We start from the raw sequence: 20,151 nt of genomic DNA on the forward strand, positions 1-20,151 counted from the left end.
CCCCGCCCTCCGCCCTCCTCTGGCGCCCCTCAATTCACATGGCAATTTTGACGACTGATGCGATTTCAAGTCTTGTACTCGGTGCGCTTTAATGGCTCGGATGAGCGCAAAAGCCACACAGTCAACAAAATGTTCTATCCCGGGCTTCTATTTACTCTCGCAAGGCTGCACAAATCATCCAAACATGCAGCTGTCACACTCCGGGCGCAGAAAGACATGCGCCTCCAAGAGAAAACAAACACACACGTGCGTGCCATACACTTCAACGATAGTGAGGATGGCTTGTGTGTGTGTGTGCGTGTGTGCGTGTGCGCTGTTTGCATCTAGCGGTTTCTACTCCGGCATTTAACTCCATACCAGTGGGCTTTTTTTTTTTCTTCCCTGCCTTTGTGTTGACACAGATGTGCTGCTACGAGACCAAGGGACGTGCTTTTAGGGAGCCTTTTCAACGCAAACCTGGCCTGTTTTTCCTCCAGTTGGCTCTGCACAAGGCTGCAGATCCATTTGGGAGTGGTCATATTTAAAATGTAAATGTGCGTGTCGGGACACGACCCGGTTGCTGGCGAATGTGCGCTTCTTAACCGTTGCGCTTGTGTTGCGCAGGGCGTTAATGGCGCTGCACTAGCCGCTTAGTAGAAAATATACACATCATCCTCTCAATGTCTGAAAGGCTTTTTTTTTTAAATAGAATTTATTTCCCATTGGAATTGAACTAAATCAGAAAGAAAATGATGAGTCTGCACATATCGTTATACAACTTCGGGTTCCACTTTATAATCAGGAATTGCAAAGGAGCTGGTTACCCCAATTTAAAGTCGTCACTGTAACAATAGTCTTGTTAAATTGAGTTGATGTTGCTAGTGGGACAGCTTTGAGTGAGAAACAGGAAGTGACGTACGTTCTACCCGATGTTACGAGCCCGAGTTACGGACTTATACTTAAAGAGTTATGCCAATAAAAGTTAAAGTAAGCAAGATGCTTTAACCGTCCGTTCTGTATGGTCAGTGAGAATGGAACAGAGTGAAACGGTCACTAAGAGTCGTTTTTTTTTTTTTTTTGTGCCCCACTTGGTTCTCTAACGGAGGTTTCCACGGCCTCACAAAGCAGAGAAAGGACAGGGAGAGCCTGCAGAAACAGGAAGTTAGACAATCGGCTTGCGTATTTTCTGGTCTTAACATTGCAATCAAGCTATGGCTTTTTGCATCTAAAATTTGCCTGAAAGCAACACTAACCAGCTTTTTTTCACTACAGCGCCATCTGATGGATCTGGCAGCACATTTGCCCCAATGAAATTGTCTTTTTTGTACTAGTAACAACAAAACAAGTAACCATTTTGCGATATTTGAGCTCTTTATGTTTCCTTATTATTTGTGATGTTTTCAATTAAATGAATCATTCTTTCTGTGTGTCTGCATCACAGGTTGTCTCACGCCCAGAGGTCCGCCGTCAAAGTCCTGCGTCGCATGCAGTACTTTGTGGCCCGCAAGAAGTTCCAGGTCAGTAAAAAGCAAGAGGGAGAAGGCGCGCATACATTCTGTGTTATGTTGCGGTTGCACAGGAATAGGAATAGGAATGGGGGTGGGAGGGTGGGGGTCTTGCAACATCAGCTGCACTGTTGCTTTGCATATGTACCTCTGTGTGTGTGTGTGTGTGTCTGTACAAACCCTGCACCTGCCCACGTGCTTTTTGGGCCAAGTTCACACAAAATATCACTGACGGCAACCGGCGTTCGTTGGTATGGAAACATGTCAACATGACGACTGTCAGGCACAAATTACGTGTCGGTGTAAAAATACACTTCAGCTTGTTAGTGAGCATGTAAGCATGAGTCATAGACAGCAAATAAATCTTATTGGGATGACGAAAAGTTGCACATCTTTGCTTTGGCTGCCCCCCCCACCCCTAAATTTATGTTAATTTTAACTTGGTTTGAACATGAAAATGAAAACATATTTTTTAAATCACGAGTCAAAATCGTAATTAGTTTTCCATGTTCAGAAAGGGTGACTTATGCTCAGTTCAGTATGGCTAAAGCTAAGCTAAGTACTGCGGACATACATGTGCCCTTTGTTGGGGGGGGGTGGGGGGGATACAGAAACAGCCTAGAAAAGTGCTCAATGCAACATTGCTAAGCTAAATAACACCGACAAGAATCTATGAGTATTCAAAATATTAACCTCACTATGTTTGTTTTGTCTTTGCAATTTCGGTGATGACAACCATAGCACCAGAAATGGAACTTACTGCAATGTATGAAAGTAGTTCACATTTCCGTCCTGGTTGCTCAGTACAATATGTCTTAGGCTAAGAGAAGTACACTGGAGCATTTGGAATGATTACCACCAGGTCATTGCAGGGTTTTGTTTTTCTTCCCATGTCACAACAACAAGGCGCTTCGCAGCCACGCCAGGACACCTCCTCTTTCCACACGCTGGCTGTCTCATTGGACTTTTGTTGAAATTGATTTCACCTTGCACTTGTCGCCCTCTCTCTCTCTGCGAGAGATGGCCAAACGACGAGGCGTTCTAAGGCGGCCACGCCAACCTGAAGCTCCGGTCCACACTCTGGCTGTCAAGTAGGACTTATAAACAAAACAAAAAAAAAAAACAAACAAACAAACAAAAAAAAAAAATCCTACCAGCCTTGTTATTCTGCTGCTTGATGTGCTTGTACTCGTGGTTGACAACGAGGCACTCTGAAGCAGCCAGGCCAGCGGAGCATCCAAATGGTTCCACTGAGCACAGAAGTCTATGCACTTGCCGCAATCGAGCATTTATAAATATAATTGTTTTGTATGACACACATCAGCTCATGCACACACGGTGCGATGCACACAGCTTCTTGTGTGTGTGTGTGTGTGTGTGTGCGTGCGCGTGTGCGTGTTTGTGTGTGTTTTCAATTAGGGCCCTTATAAGTTAGCTCAGCTGCACCCTTAAAGAGTTCACCGGGTTCTTTCTGACGGCGCTTGTATCCACGTCACACAAAACAAAGCTGTGAAAGGACCTTAATGCGATTGCTCTCTACATTACCGTGCACTTGTCACTTCATGCACAAACACTCGCGCGCTCACACACACACACATTCGAGCATACGGAGTTAATGAACCTTTTGCACCTGTGGGGTTTGGGCATGTTTTTTTTTAGGGTTGACAATGGCTTTTGTATCCCTTCCATATTTATTTATTTATTTGTTTGTTTGTGTTTTTCTGTGTGTGCGTGCGATCCTCAGCAAGCGCGTAAGCCGTATGATGTCCGTGATGTGATCGAGCAGTACTCACAAGGTCATCTCAACATGATGGTGCGCATCAAGGAGCTGCAGAGAAGGTGCGGCCTTTATTTATTTGTTTCGTTTAATGCCACAAAATGTCTTTCATACAATAATATTTGGTGTCAAAATATTTGGGGGTTAAAAAAAAAGCCTATACATGCTTTTTAATATCTAAACAACAACCAAAACGGTGCTAAAACGTCAATACATACACTGTAGCATGACATTTTTTTTTTTTTTTTTAAATTACAAAACAAGAAAATGAATTCCGAATACAAAGACGGAACGCTCGCCAGTTGGAGATACATGCTTTGTATTGCACAGGTGCAACATGTCAATGAAATGCGCCCAGAAGAACTCTTTCGAAAAGGCAACATTCTACGCAAAAGTTATTATTAACCCTTTCATGCACCATTAATGATGACCTGTAACCTGACAACATGATAAGCTGCCCACTATAGTGACACTTGTCCCTGAAAAGATTAAATGCAATACGATCCTGTCAAATGAGAATTAGAGAGTCGAAATTCACAACCAAGACTTGTTCGAAACCCTGCACAAGATAAAAGCAATATATTGTAAAATTTTATGAGGACCTCAACACACCACGAATGATGAGCAGTCCATGTGTGCACATGAAACCCGTCGGGAAGAATAGCGGTGGAATTTTCCATCCCATTTTTAAGTGCATATTTTTTCTCCATCCCATGATATACGGGGTGTAGAAATCCATATGTTTCATTTTAGTGCCACTATACAGTACATAGACCGGCACGTGTGTGTGCAGTGCATGCGTGCGTGTGTATCATTCGATTCACTAATTTTTGGCTCCCCCACCCCCGTCCCCTGTAGGTTGGATGGCACACTGGGAAAGCCGGGAATGTTCCTCCCAGGTAAAAACACAGGAGTGTACGTCTGATAGACACACTGTATTTTAATAAACTTGCGCATACATACAATACATAACTGTTACCAGACAGATTTCAAATTGGCTTCTTTTTCCACTTGATGATTTAGAGCGCACGATAACCGCGACATGGCTTCGGTTTGCATGACGGCTTCGTCAGTATCACTAAACCCAAGATGTGTGTCTTGTCATCAACGCAACACCTTTCCGAAATCATGTTGAAATACAAATGAATACACTAAGTCCGGGCAATATGGCACCAGTCGTTGGAGTTAGCACCTAGCTGCTAACAGCGAGTGAAAAGTTGACTCGCGACGGCCGGCTAACTACTTTTCAAAAGCAGTCACGGCGTTAGCGACTAGCAGCTAGCAGCGAGTGACTGGTTGACTTGTGACAGCCGGCTAATTACTTTTCAAAAGCCGTCACAGCGTTAGTGACGAGCGGCTAGCGGCGAGCAGCGTTTGACTGGTTGACTCGCGAAAGCCAGCTGTCTACCTTTCAAAACCAGTTTAATGGCTGAAAATGAATCTGCACACCTTAGAAGTTGACAACCTGACATAAGTCGGGTTTACAGTGAGACTTTTTTTTTTTAATCGATCAGATTAAAATCATTTCAAATGAGAATTTCCCGTCAACTATTTACGTTTTGAAGAGCTGTTCACTATTTGTCAAACTGCTGCTTGTTGTTAAATTAACTGCCACTATTTAGCGCAACAGCTCAACAACTTGATCCTCTCAGACATCTGCGCATCTTCATCTCAACACAAATATTCCCAAATGTGATCCTCCCCCTTCTGACCACGTTCAGACTACAGTGGCCACCATTCAGATATTTTATTGTGCAATGTCAATCTAGTTAACGGCCCCTCTGTGGCAATAGCCTCAACTCCCCCAAGCCAACTTTGTTTATTGCACTGACTAACTTGGTATCTGAAGGAGAAGAAGATGAACGTAGTTACAAGAGGCCATGCGGGAGCCCCCCCCACGCCTCCAGCCCCTTTTTTCGGGGTGGGTTTCTCAAATATTTGCCTCTCACGACTGTGCGGCCCCTTTGGCAAATGTTGAAGCAGCTTCGATGTGGATATGACATTTGCAGAGTGCTTTTATTTAACGCTAAAAGGTCATTAAAGAGTGCGAACTGCTCCCCACCGAGAAATTTGGAATTAAAAACCTGTTTGCTCAGCCGTTACAAGGTTCCAACGACAGTGCCACTTCCCTTACCTGCTCCACAAATGCTAAAACACTCAAACTTTTCAGTGCAAATGACAAGCATTAAAGCAGGCCAAATCAAGGTTCATGTTTGATAAAAAGGTGGTCACTTCCAGCTCCAGGTAAATGATCTAAAATCAGCGGGAATGGGATGAAAGCAGGAAGTAGCCACCAAATAAAATAAAACTGGGCACAAGCAACAGCATCGGTTTCAAATATCGTGACACTCTAATACTCGCAAATACTGAACAAAAGTACTTTTGAGTCTGGTAAAATGTTTTTCAAAAAAAGACAGAAGGAAAATACAAAACACACCAGCAGAATTAATCCTTTGATGCTGACTGAAATGAGGTCGACTGAGCTGAACGTGCCAGATTTTCCAGGCCCCAAATTGTATCACTTTTTCGGCATTCCAACTACTGATGATTTATTTATTTATGAACAAGGTCAAATAAAAATCTTTGCTTTTGCATAAACGCTCAAGTTAAAAAAAACAACAAAAAACCATCAACCCTCTCCCTGCCCCCACACCCTCCGCCAACTGTTACTCCGTTTCCTTCCTTTCCTTCCTTTTGGTCCAGTTCCCAGGTGCTTTGTAAACATCCCTTGGCTGACCCGCATGCTTGACTATTAAAGGCTGTAGGAATTACAAAATAACCACGCAAAATCCTTTTTTGTTTTTCCCCACCCCATCCTAATATTTCCGACGCATAAATTAAACCAAAGATGTTTTTAAGTGATATTTACAATTTGAATTCAATAACAGAAGAACATCTTCACTTGTACTTTTTCTGTAAGCGAATGGCACAATTTGCCTGAACAACTGTGGGGAATATATTTTTCTGTGTTGTGAGAGGGAAGAAATTTGACAATAAAGTTGTACTTGATACGATATGTTAAAACGTTTTTTTTTTTTTCGAACCTCATATATATATATATTATGACTTATTTGTTGTAAAAGGAATCTCATGCACCGCGCCAGAATAGCAAAATCAAAGCTCACAAAAGCCGCTCAATCCAGCTAAATAATCCTCATACTTACATGCCCGTGTACTATTCCGACAAAAAAAAAATACTCCGACACCATGACACAGATACCACATTCCCAGCCTGACATATGCTACTCTGTCAGCCATGCTTCAGTTTGGCAAAAAGCCAACAGTTTTTCGAAAACTGTCCGTGTCTGCTTGCTTCAAGCATTCGAAGATACTCCCAGTTGAAGTTGAGTGGAAAAATAACAATAAACAAATAAAAGTACGCATTATGGAGCTGACAGAATAAATAGCTTCGTCCGCTAGTTAAAAACTAACACATAAGGTGTCATCAGAATGGCGCGTGGTTGTTTTAAACCTTTTAATAATGAATATTTTAACGCAAACGATGCAGCAACCTAAACATAAACGTGATACACGAATACATATCAAGTATATATTATTTATACTGGTTATTGATATACGATGCGAACACACAGTCAGAGTATTCCGTGCAATTTCTTCGGAGGCGAGATTGGGCTCATCAAAATATTTATACACGAATGTTTCTCTTTCGTTTGCCAGGTAAAGGAGAAGATAAAGAATTCCCGACAATCGGAGCGCGACTGATCCGGCTGGAAGATAAGGTACGTACCACACGATCCCACTATCGGCGTGTTTCATCTTGTCACGTTGACAGATTATATCGCGTTTGGGGTTTGATATGCTTACTTGTATGTGCATTACTGAATGTGGACACATTTGTGTTTTTTGTTTTGTTTTGTTTTGATTTTTTTTTTGTGCTGCTTATTTCCTTCATGCCATCAAGCAGCCGTGTTCTGATGGCTGCCATGGGTGCTTTCATTTTAGTTGTGTCATTGCCCGCCATTCAAAAAATTCAAAATTAGCAACATTAATATTCACAAAATTTATTGACTTGTTGTTTTATCACCGAGTCATTTTATTTATTTTTTCCAAATACATTTCGTCGCAGTCGGATGGGAGCCTCGCATTTCCAAAATCACTACTTGTCAAAGAAATGTTAAAAAGCCGTTGAAAGCGTCTTCCCAAATTCTTCTTCAAAGGTCTTCGAGTCGAGAGCGATGCAAGAAATAGAACAACGAGCACACTAAGCAGTGTGTAAAAAGAATTGAAACGGCAAACAAACGTAACTTCATGGCTGACCGCTTCCTTTTGCACTGAAGCATCACGGCTACTCACTTTGAACACAACAGGCTTACTCCAATGGATCGAACCTGACTATTTCGACATGTTATTGTCCTTTAAAAAAAAAAAAAAACAACAAAAAGGAGTGACGAAAGTCGGGAGTTTAACGACACTTCTCAAAGATTTGAGGCGTCAGAAGAAAAGTAAAAGATTTGTTCTCAAGCTATTTTCAGCTCTTTGATTTAGTCTAAAAAATGTGTAAAAGTAAACCACGACATGGGGGACATACCAATGTTATGGATTTGTGATCAATTATGAAAATTCACACATATTACGTGTTCATTAAATTCAAGGTGAAAATTGTCAGAGTGGCCCTTGCATCTAGTAATTTTTATTTTTATTTTTTTCCTATGAGGTCCTTGGAAGTAAAACTTTGGACACCTTTGACTTAAAATAAGAAATACCATAATGGCATAGGTGTATTGTCCAAAAAGTTTTGCCAAGTCACATTTTCCGGCGAAACGGGGAGATAATGTTGTCGAAATGAACTTTTTTTTCTTGTTTGTGTCAGGCCTGTTGTAGTTCGGCGCCGAGCAGGCGAGCCGCCAACGCGATGCCAGCGCGATGCCTGTTTGTCTGTTTATCTGTTTGTCTGTGCCCAAGCGCCAGTTTTCCACTGCGGCGTTTGTACCCGTTGAACCGGTGCGTGCTAGCGCCGCTCGTTTTTTGTTGTTGTTGTTTTGTTTTCCACGCCCAAATCATAGGGTGCGACGTGCGTCGCTTTGTTTGCGCTTCACGGCGAAATGATGCTTGTGGAGTTTGGGGGCGGAAAAAATGGGCCCTCCTGTTTGTGTTTGTCTGCTTGTGTGTTTACATGACGCAAACCAAAAAAAAGGACGACGCGTTTCCACTCGTCCAACTCGGGCTTTTGAAGCTTTCCTCCCCCCGCAAACGTTTGGAAGTTCAGTGATGATGTTGAACCAGCGCCTGCAGGGCGCGGGCCTCTCACGCCGTCTGGCTGACGGAGTTATGGTTCCTTTGCTCCAGGCTACATGTTACGATTGCAATCCTCACACATTTGGGAGAGCCGCGCCCACCCGTGGCTTCTCACCTTACAACCACACACAAACCACACGCACACGCACACGCACACGCACACACACACACACCCACACACACACACACACACACACACACAAACACGCTGGCGCACACAAATACGCTAGCATTCCCAACCAAACTGCATGCAAACAATCGCCGCGGCCCTGCCTTTGTGTACGGTGCTCCGCAATGACAGTAGCGCTCACGTTTGACTGTAACGGCGTTGTTGCAAGGAATTACTAATGTGATGTCGGTAATATAAAACCTCTTCTCAGTCGTGCCACTGATTTAGTAAGCAAGTTGAAAGTCATTGTCGCCGTACGGCTCGTTATCCGAGTGCAGTAGTTTGGGATGGGCCGACTTGAAAATGGCAAGAGTTGTTGTTAGCACGGCAAAGTCAAGTACCCAAACAATTCGCCGCTGTCTTTTTCCTGCTCTCGTTCCGTTGAGATGACGGTTCTGTAAATTCTCATTCCTCTGTTGTGGAATGCGGCAATTTTTTTTTTTTCAACAGCAAAACTCAAATGAAACATGGAGCTGACTTGGCCAATTTAAAATGTCAACTTTCTTCATCCAATTATTTTTTTTACAGCGCAGAGGCAAATGCACATTCTTTTTTTTTTTTTTTTCATGTCCTTCATGCCACTTGAAAGTAACATGTCTATGAGCAGGATTATCTTTGACATTTTAAATTAGTCTTTGTTGCTAGCAAAGTGCTGCAGAAGTTGTTTTGTACCCATTTCAGGCTCGAGACGTCACTATACGTTTGAATGAGAAGTAGCGCATTAGAGCTTGCGCCGCTCTCTTCTGAAGGACGATTGACGCATTGACTGACTTTTGTTTTCTGGCCGCGTGAGTTGTCTTGTTTTGATGGGGATGGCACACCTGTTCGATGGAAGAAGGGAAGGGGGGTGGGGGGGGGTGAATAGGGCGGCTTCCTTTTTAGCTCCAGGCAGCAGGTGGATGAACTGAATGACCCTTCGGTGCGTTTCCTGCTCCACTTAGCTGGAAAAGGATTTGCGCACCAGAGGTGGACACCCGGACACCTGCAAAATTTATGCCCGCAGGATGTGGTCAAAGCAACGCTTTTTTTTTTTTTTTTGGAAACAATTTTTCACACAATTTTTCACACATGACGAGCACAGAGCTGAATGGGATAAGTGGATATTACATAACAAATAGATAACAAAAATAGAAGACAATAAATAGATAAATAAATAAATAAATAAAATCACAACAAAGAACCAAAAACTGAGTTGAGGGGTACAAAGAGTCTTGGGTTCTGAAATCAGATCATTCCGGAAACATATTTCGCCATCCGTCAATGTTTACAGCCCCACGCAAGGAGTTGGAGTTGACCTCCAACAAGGTCGCGGTCACTTCCGAACCTTCTCGAGGCGGCGGCGGCTCCCGCCTTCTTCTCGTAAACGTCTAGCTAATGACACGTGGAGCAAACGCTGGCGTCACGGTTGACTCGCTCTCAAGTGGGATCCTTCTCGACAGCCCCGGTGGAGTCGTTCACCAGCTACACCGCAGTGTGTGTGTGTGTGTGTGTGTGTGTGTGTGTGTGTGTGTGTGTGTGTGTGTGTCTGTTTCCCACAGCGTCCCTGCTGTCGGCCTGTCTTCCAAGCCCGTTTTTTACCCTGACAAATTCCAGTGTTGGGAAGTTCACAAAATACAAATCGTTTGCTATTGTGCTAAAGTCGATTTTTCGGGTCTTTTACTTCCAGTTGTGAGGACTTTTTTTTCCTTTTATGTCCCTACGTTTGAAAAGTGTACATTCTATCCCTTCCTTTTAATCAAAACGGACTCGTTGCTTTCTTCCAACTTGAGCGTGATGACACAATATGGAAAAAGACATAAATAGAGACGGGTGAAGTCAGCCATGAGTGATTGATTGATTGATTGATTGATTTGATGGAGCAGAAAATAAAACAGGGACAGCAGCAATGCAACATGCAACAAGATATTGCCCATCCATCATCTTATTCATCGAGCGAGGCGGCCGAAAGTAACTGAAGTGGACCATAACAAAAGAATTTGAGTCAATCAAACTTGACTGCACGGAAAAAAAAAATATATATATATATATATATATTACGTGTATGTATGTATATATATATGTATGTATACATATATATATTTTTTTTTCATGAAAGAGGGAATAAATAAAAGAGGGATTTTTTTTGTGTGTGCAGATAAATATTTTGTTGATTATCCAAACATTTATGGAAACGTCAGTCTGTGCTTTATTACTTTAATATAAGAGTTGTATTAGCAGTTATACTAGTTTTTTTTTTTTTCAGACAATATCTTCCGAACAGAATGTCAGTACCCCCCCCCCGTGACAAATCCCCTCTGTTCCCCTCCCGCAAAAAGGCCAGACGCTAACTACTCTTGCAGTGCTTTATGCGAGCATGTCAACCCATAGATGAATTTATCTTTTTACGGGCAGAAGGAAAGAGGTGGGGTTGGGGCGGCGGGCGGCTCGGCCATTGTGCATCCAGCGCAGGGATGGCCAATGATTTATCACACCGGGACAAAGAGGCATGAGTGGAGTTGATTAATCGCCGATGTGTCCAACACAACGCTCTCCGGATTGAATTCTCCAGGAGCGGCTTGGAAACGAAGACGGATGGGCCCTGAGCGACAGAGTGTTATCTTTCTGTCACGCGCGCGCGCGATGAAAAATGCCCCGGCGACAAGCTCAAACAGTGGCCAGTGTCTCCGAGCTTCAACTTGGCCTTTCACCACCCCGAGTCCGATGCTTGCGCGACGTCGCTCACTTTTATGAGAAACGGGATGTTTTCGCATGGTGACGGGCGGCCACGTCGCCGCCTGTGAATGCCTGCGATGTAAAATACAACAGCGCCTATAAAAGGCAAGTTGTAATATACTACGCGGTGAGTGAATAATGCTTACAAACCGGCCGAGCGGTCGCCTGAGAAGAAAACTTCAACCCGAACTCCAGCAGTCTTTTGCGATGATGTATTGACTCAAAGCGACGGCGATTCTCCATTAAAAATAAGTACGCACGGTGTCAGTGTCCACAAATTAGATGGTTTGCGGATGAAAATTGAGCCGAGCCACTTTGGCTGTTTTAATTGCCGCTCGTCTGAAAATACTCGTACCGGCTTCATCTTCGTTTTCCAATAACGCACAACAACAACAATGGTGCGATACCTATTGATATCACAACACGTCGCCCCGACGTCACGACACACGGGCAGTACATTTGTCACGGTACAAGCGTTACGGTCGTTCTATTCCACGAGCGTGTTGAAATGTTGGACCCAAAAAATGAGACTGGTAGCACTTTATTCGCAATTGCATGAAAGCACAAGTGAAATAGAAATGGTTAAAAAAAAGAGAAAGGAGTTACGTTGGCTACGTTGTCCTGTCTGAGAAACTGCTACGGTACAAAACCCAACACGAGAGCAGTTCATTCATTCATTCATTCATTCATTTTCCGATCCGCTTATCCTCACAAGGGCCGCGGGGGGTGCTGGAGCCTATCCCAGCTGTCTTTGGGCAGTAGGCGGGGGACACCCTGAACCGGTTGCCAGCCAATCGCAGGGCACACAGAGACGAACAACCATCTGCGCTCACACTCACACCTCGGGACAATTTGGAGTTTTCAATCAGCCTGCCATGCATGTTTTTGGAATGTGGGCGGAAACCGGAGTACCCAGAGAAAAGCCACGCAGGCCTCTGCACTGTGAGGTTCGACGCGCTAACCACTCGCCCATCGGGCCGCCCATATGTCGATTCGCTGAACAAGAAAAACATGCACACAACTCCCACTAATTACAACAAATGCATTCGCCATAATGCTAAGTCATATTTGGGCTCTTTTTGTTTGTTTGTTTCCATTGGAATTTGTCTTGGCCCACAAGGAAAAAAAAATTGTGCATCGTTGTATTATGCTGCGAAAACGTCAATGATGTCATTAATTGATCGACTTTGACTCAACTTGCATCATATTAAAGTCGACCCTGAAAAAAAAAAAGTTGCGTTGAATTGACCCAATTTTATTTCCTCACCTACCAGGTGACACACATCCACCGCCCTGTGCACATGATCACGCTTACATCGTGTGTATGAAGCGTTGCGGCCGAAGAACGCGCGGCATGACCTTAATAGCGTCTCAATTAGATAAGTATGCTGTAAATTACAGCGAGGCCAAATACTGGGAATACTTGATGAGCGGCTGTTTGTTAGGAGTCCATCTGTAAGGCATTTTGGGCCCCTCAGCTCTGTAATCAAGGCTTGGAGGACAGAGGGGGGGCACAGCGTGTGTGCGTATGCGCCTGTTTAAACCCGAAACGTGGGGCCAGGCCTCGGATACCGGGCCGTAGTAAACACACGTGGGCTCATATACATATTTATATTTGACTGCCAAGTGGATGCTTGAACGCGCATAAATATACAAAAAGCGAAAGACTCTCCACGCATGTGTTGACGTAGAGTTCTTTGCTTGTTCATCCGGCCAGCTCCACTTAGGATGCCGCACTTGCGTTTGTCGTCAATTCCGCGATGGAGTGGCAGCTGCGACGAGTGAGTGGATGGATGCGTCTTTAACTTTATTGCGTTGTTTCCAAGTGACTGCCTGTGTAATGGGTGGTCTGTCTCCACGTGCCGTCTGATTGGTTTCGTGATCAATTAGTCAGGCTTATTGCTAAGATGAACAAGTACATTTTTAACACCGGAATTAAATGCTGAGGTGATGGAGGGCACTTTAACGCGGCTGGAACCACGTTAAAGCGGACAACGTCCCACTTTGAACAGCAAAACGGCAAGCAAATGAATCCGTTTCTGGATTGTGGAGAGAGAAACGCCTACTCGATAGCGCTCGATAGAACCGCAAACCGGACATGAGTGAGGTTCCGTTGCGACGTATGTCAGCTGGGAGAAATGCTCTGTAAGATTAAAAGTATATTCATTTAGCATAAAATATTGATGTCATTACCATCGTGAGTTGTTTGTTTTCTCAGTTGACTCCTGAACCTTTGATTTGGAAGTTTGGGGGTGCACAATAAATTAAATGGTGGCAAAATGTGTTCGCTGCTATGCACAATATGAACTGAAAGCCCCAAAATAAAATAAATAAATCAATAAAAACGGGTGATTATCTCAAGAAGTAAACCAACAGTTAATTCATTTAATTGTTAACTAAAAGCCTCGCTTCAGGTCAGGTGAACCGACAAAAAGTTGAAAATCACGCTTCACATGAAGTCACTGATTAGCAAATCTGCTGCGCGAAGAAAAAAATAATCTTTTTTTTAAAAATGTTAAACAGTAAAAGTAACCCAATGTGCTGAAAATGCAAGCAGGTTTGAAAAAGAACCCAGCATTAAAAAAAAAAAAAAGTGAGAATATGTCACTCTTGAATAAAACAACTCAACGTTGCAGAGACGACGACACGTCAGGTGCATGCCCGTGTCAACCCCCGCCCCCCCCCCCATCATTGCCACGAAGGCCACAGCCCCCGATTGTTTGAGCTCAAAGGGCTTCATGGCCCCTTGCCAATCCGCTGCCATCCCCCTTTTTGTGATTTATTCCCAAATGGATGTCCCCTGTTTTTCCACCGTACCCGTTTGGCTCCTGTTCCCAGCACCTCTTTGCCATGTGAGCATCCTGCCTGTTGTTGTGATGTGTTTTGATAGATATATGTGTGTGTGTGTGTGTGCGTGTGTGTGTGTGTGTGTGTGTGTGTGTGTGTGTGTGTGTGTGTTTGGCCATAGCATGCGCAGCGGGGAGCCAGACTAACCAGGCCGCTCTAAACAAAGAGAGGAAACTTGGCAAAGGAAACACACACACACACACACACACACACACACACACACGTATACGCTAAAATGCTGGAACACGGCATGAGTACACTCTCGCTGACCCGTGCTGCAGACAAGCACATACAGAACCTTCCCGGCATGTCTAGACTTGGCCTTCCAGAGCCGCGCGGCACAACCACCTTGCACTTCCTCCTGTTTGTCCGGATTTGAAATCCCGCGTTTTTCCTGTCGTGCTCCTGCTCAGCTTTTGTTTTTGTTGCCCTGCTTTTTTGCACAAGTCTGGCAGCGAAGGGGAGTTTCTTGCCCGCGGTCCCGCTTCCATGCGGACAACAGAGGTCATTGTCCTCGATGGAGCTGGACCCTCGTTCGCACATCAACCAGAGGGTGGGGGCCGGGGGGGGTCAGGTTTTCAGGTTCCAAATGAATGTCGGTGAAGTGAGCATGAACGTCGTAGAGAGGGAGAGCAAATGGTTCTTTGTACCTCGGGGTGGGAAATTAAATTGTCATTATTCTTTCTTCGTATACCACAATAAACCGAGGTGTTTCGCCTGCCATTTTGTGAGGGCGGGCATCATATTTTGATTGTGCAGTAAAATCAAGCCCATATGATTTGCCGATTTTCTTCGCAGAAATATTGTCCCAATTTACATTTGCTCATTTCCTGCACAGTTGAACATGTTCCACCTGACTCGGCTGCTTATTTCCTATTTCTAGGCCCACGCAAAGTATCCCAACCTCAAATTTTTAGTACTTTCTTAATTCTGTAATTGAATTTTTCAATCACAGCAATGTTGTTGGTTTTCACAGAGGATAAAAAAAAAATATATATTATAAAAATGTGTGTGTGTGTGTGTGTGTGTGTGTGTGTGTGTGTGTGTGTGTGTGTGTGTGTGTGTGTGTATATAGTTTTGGGTATTGTTTCACTGTCTGTCTACATGTGTTGTTCCACTGTTTGTGGTCAGCTATCCGTTGCTTAAAATATTGCCACGTCGATGCTATTTGTTTGCTCATCTGTGCTGTTAGCATTAAGCTAGCGGACGACTTACGCGACATGTAATTCTCTTTGCTTAATGTTTGTTTTGACCGTAGATGTCAACTGGGAGTGACAGGAAAACATTGAAAGACTATTTTTTGGGAGAAAAAAAAATCACTATCTGCCAAAGGGCCACTTATTTCATTTTGAGTTTGTTTTTTTTACATTTGGTTTTGAGTCGTTTTCAAAGTCAGTTGTTAGTTTTTAATTCGTTTTTTTTTTCTAATCCTTTATTTTAGTTTGTAGTAGTTTTACTGTTAGTTTTAGTTTATTGAATTTTGTGTTTCACCGTAACAGTGCACAGACTTTGCAATACAATAAGTGTAGTAGTGCATCATACTGGCTCGAAAGTCACAACCCCAACGACTTAAATATCGTTACAATGGTCTCGCTTTTCAACGTTTGTTGCCAAGTTGACAACTTCCAAAGTGCATTTGTGGCTTGAATTCCTTTTAAGACATTTTGGAGCCAGTTGTATCGTGTACTATTTTTTAAAAATAACGAAATATATAAACACTGGAGCCTATTCCAGCTGAACCAGCCAGTCACAAGGAACATGTACACACAAAAAAAAAAAAAAAAAACAACACCCAACACCCGCCCCCATATCCACACCGTCACCGTCATAGTGATTTTCTTAAATTAAAGGCGAAGAATGTCTTAAGTTCTTTCAGCGTTTCATCGAGTGTGTGTTGTTTTTCTGTTTGTGGCCGTTCCCGGTTTTTGACACGTCCTAAAACATGTCCATGCTGTGTTTTTGTGGCACACGCTCATCTGGATCAGACATTCTGACTATGTCGAGCAGACCTGGCCTTTGTCACGTCGGGGGAGTGGGGAGTGGGGGGGGGGGCACAGTACACCATCGCACGCGATGAGAGCGGCGCACCGCCGAACGTTAGATAGCGTGCAGCCCGGAGTGCGGCCTCGCAGTAAATCACGCTGGGGCAATGCGCCACGGAGGCAGCTCCTGGCAGCTCCTGGCAGCTCTCAAGACGGTCTTTGGCTCTGGCTCCCTTCTCTTAGCGCCACTCTCTAATTTCAGAGCCGGGCTCTTGCCCACTAGTGTGTCTTTACCACATTCCCACAAGCCCGAGACGGATAGTCTGCATGTCTGGGCACCCTCTCGCTCTGCGTCTCATCGTCGAGCTGCTTTGCTGATTTTTGGCTTTTGTCAACGACCCCCACGCCCGCTTGTTGGGGTTTTTTTTTTTTTTTTGGTTTTGTTTTTGGTTTTTTTTTTTTTTCCCTCTGCTGCCTTTTGGTCTCTTGTTGTCAGAGAATGCGCATTTTCGTTTGAATGGAGGATTATAGGTCTGCGGTCTCCGATCATCGTACACATCCAGCATCTCTTTGCATCTTGTAGCAGCCACTTAGGGGCTTTTTCGTTGGCTTCATTTCCATTGGACGGACTTTGCGCGGCCCCTGGATCGTGCTTACAGGTCTCCCAAGTGTAAAACGTGTTTCCAAGTTTTGGTTTTGTGGACCCCCTGGGATAGCCTTGGCCACCCGCGCCATCCCCGCCTCCAAGGCTAAACTTCGAGCTCCACTGTGCTTTTTTTTTTTAATTGTCTTGACCACACTGGAACATTAATGTACTCCGCCACACGCACACCAGTTCATTTTCAGCAGAGAGGTGCGATCGCAATTTCGGGAGCTCACAACGAAGTCGAGAAAACCGGTGGTGCGTCTCCGACTGTGTGCGGATTGAAATTTTCAGAGAACGGCTCGGCGATGCTTAGAAATTTGTGTCCATCGGTGCTCAAGAGCAGCCTTGGCGGAGGCACTGGAAACGAATCCGACCAAACTTTTGACTTTCCCTGAACAGCCCAAATGAAGTGGTCCGGTACCTATTGTCATTATAATCATTTTCAAAACAAAATTAAAAAAAAATTAAATAGCAGTGCATAAGAAAAGAGTGTTTTCCCTGCGTGCAGAATAAATCGAACTTTATTATACCGCCGCTGTCGGGTGGAAACCTCCTATGTCCAGATGGGGTTAATTCTACTCATGATTGACCAATGGAAAGACTGGAAAACGGTCTTAGTTTAACAAATATACAGTTATTTTGGTTTCCTGAAGGTGACGCTTTTGGAGACGCTGGCGATATTTTATTTTGTGATTCTCTCGTCTGACTTCCGCGGAAGCGGCGTAGGTTCAATTCCCAATCCGGAAGTGCCTTGCGATTGAGCGGCAACCGATGTAACAACAGCTGCCGTCATTTTCCACAGAGTCCACAGAACAATTCGGACTTGACTGACTTGTGATCTGTTTCTTCTTGGTTTGGGCGTTTGTGGCAAATACTGATTGTTTGCTCGGGTTAAGAGGGGGCGTGGTTTCACGCCGATTCTGTGACCGGCTACCATGGGACCATCCACCTCATGTCATTAGTCAGCAAAGTTATGGATGCAGGCGTTTACGACTCTGGGCCACTTTGGGCTCAGATGTTGGGCCAGCACGAAACTCAGTGTGCGTGTCTGTATGTGTGTGTGGGGGGGGGGGTTGCATGTGTGTGTGTTGGCACCTGACCTACCCTATTTCACTCAACACCACATCTCCTCTCGCCTCGCATTTGCTTCCATGATGCCATTTCTCGCTTGTCAGAATGACAGCATGTTTTTTTTTTTCTTTCTTCTTGCTAATTGGCTAATGATTTTTTTCCCTTTCCTTTTAACTTGGAGTACAAAGGCGTGCGTTTTATCCGCATGCGGGGTTCACTCCCCTTTATGGAGCAATTTAAAGTGACACGCCTTGCAATTGTGTGTAATTAGCTTTGAAGTCGACTCAAGGAGAGAGAAACCGCAGCCGGGCTTGATGGCAACTCTCTGGATGGATGAAAATTAAATTGCAAACGTTGTTCGCTGTATATTTTTTCACCCTTTTCCCTTTTCGATAGACTCATGGCCCGTAGTAATAAGATAAGAAAAGATAAGATTTTAAAAAAAAACTTATTTTCTCTCACAATGGCACAGCAGCACAATATGAAAGGGGCGGCCCGGTTGTGGAGTTTGCATGTTCTCCCCAGGCCTGCGTGGGTTATCTCCGGGTACTCTGGTTTCCTCCCACGTTCCAAAGACATGCATGGCAGGCTGATTGAACACTCCAAGTTGTCCCTAGACCTGACTGTGAGCGCGGATGCTTGTTCGTCTGTGTGTGCCCTGCGATTGGCCGGCAACCGGTTTAGGGTGTCCCCCGCCTACTGCCCGAAGACAGCTGGGATAGGCTCCAGCACCCCCCCGCGACCTTTGTGAGGATAAAGCGGATCGGAAAATGAACAAATGAAAAATTATGAAAGGGAGAAAGTAGAAGACAAAAGTATATCAATAAATATAAATATTAAATATAAAAATGAGCATATTAAAAATGGGTGAGTGGGGGGGGTGAGTAATGAAATAATCAGTGTCTAACCGATGACTTGCTTGATGGATCAGTTTAAGTTTGTGTTCCCCCGCCCCCATCCTTGGATTTTTCAGCATGCGACGCACCGAGGAAAAAAAAACGTTTGGACACGCTCGGTGTACTTGTTTTGAGAGGACGACAGATAAGACGTGAGACAGCCGGGGTGATCTTGACACGTCCCGTCCATGACTCACCGGCGAGGAAGTGGGAGGCCGACCGTGTCTGCGCTCCAGTCGGCTCGATAAGCCCAACGGATAAACAGTCTCAGCTTTAGGAGGCGCGGGCAAAAGAGACGAGAAAGGGCACGCCGACTGTGGAGTCGTATCTCCCGGTTCACACCAGGAGGAGGCCTGTCGAGAAGACCAGAGAAGGAGAGGCTGGAGTTTGCGCGATAAGGCTTTGGAGATAAGATACGCCACGGTGATTTATCTTCTCATGGACGCTGAACCGAGGGAGCGCTTCTTGTTTGTTGGGTGTCACATAAACTCACTGAAGGTCTTCACAGTAAATGACATAAACCAGTGGCGGTGAAATTCGTACCTGGGCCTTATGCCACCATTATCATGTCGCAATTATAACATGATTAAAAAAAAATATATCTTTTTTTTTAAATGGAAGTGAAATGCAGATTGCTCACCAGAGATGCCGATTGGCAAGACTGAAATACGTGCGACGGAGCAGCTCCATCAAAATAACACACGCACGTGACAATTCTACCCTCATTCCTTCATTTCCAGCCCAGTTGAATCTAAAAACAGGACACCACACCATTCCCACTTCCCTTACGGTCTCAGTAGCGCGATTGAGGGTGCGCACTCAGTTGTCTTTTTTTTTTTTTTAATGTTTTATCTGATGCAATTTGATATGAATGCCTTAGAAACAACGCATGACAAAAAAAAAATATCTATCGAAAAACTTTACTCGGGTTCGTAGAGTTAACTGAGAAGCTACGACGTGTTTCTCGGCTTGCTTACAATGAAAAAAAGTTTTTGTTGAATAGACTATCTCACAGTGTACGGGGCTCCTCGGTTTACAGAGGCGTTCTTTTTCCGACACTGAAACAAGTTTTTGTTGAATGTGCTCAATTTCATTTTGTCAAGTGGTTGCGTAACTTCAAATCATCTCAATCCAGATACATTTTTTTTAAGTAGACAACACATCTCCTGAGAGGAAAAAAAAGAAATCTGGATCCAGACGATTTTACTTTGTGCAACCACTGAACAAAATAAAATTGATTTTGCACATTTTTCCCTTGTACAAATTTAGGTTATTTCACTGACAAAAAAAAGAAAAGAACTCTGACCTGAA

General features: G+C 44.2%; 1 protein-coding gene across 3 annotated transcripts in view; it reads left to right on the plus strand.

Annotated features, from left to right (window-relative positions):
- kcnq1.2 (potassium voltage-gated channel, KQT-like subfamily, member 1.2) overlaps nt 1-20,151 on the plus strand; it is a 211,464-nt gene that overhangs the window by 93,896 nt on the left and 97,417 nt on the right. For 2 of the 3 annotated variants that reach the window (XM_019893407.1, XM_019893408.1), the window contains 4 exons: nt 1,421-1,496; nt 3,229-3,323; nt 4,120-4,160; nt 6,940-7,282. In XM_019893407.1, the coding sequence (XP_019748966.1) occupies nt 1,421-1,496; nt 3,229-3,323; nt 4,120-4,160; nt 6,940-7,262 (535 nt within the window). In that variant the 3' untranslated portion in view covers nt 7,263-7,282. Of the gene's footprint in view, nt 1-1,420; nt 1,497-3,228; nt 3,324-4,119; nt 4,161-6,939; nt 7,283-20,151 lie in introns of those variants that run through there. The other variant, XM_019893409.1, reaches the window with a different exon arrangement.

This window comes from Hippocampus comes, unplaced genomic scaffold (genome assembly GCF_001891065.2).
Source record: "Hippocampus comes isolate QL1 unplaced genomic scaffold, H_comes_QL1_v1.1 scaffold62, whole genome shotgun sequence".
NCBI classification, from domain to species: Eukaryota; Metazoa; Chordata; class Actinopteri; order Syngnathiformes; family Syngnathidae; genus Hippocampus; species Hippocampus comes.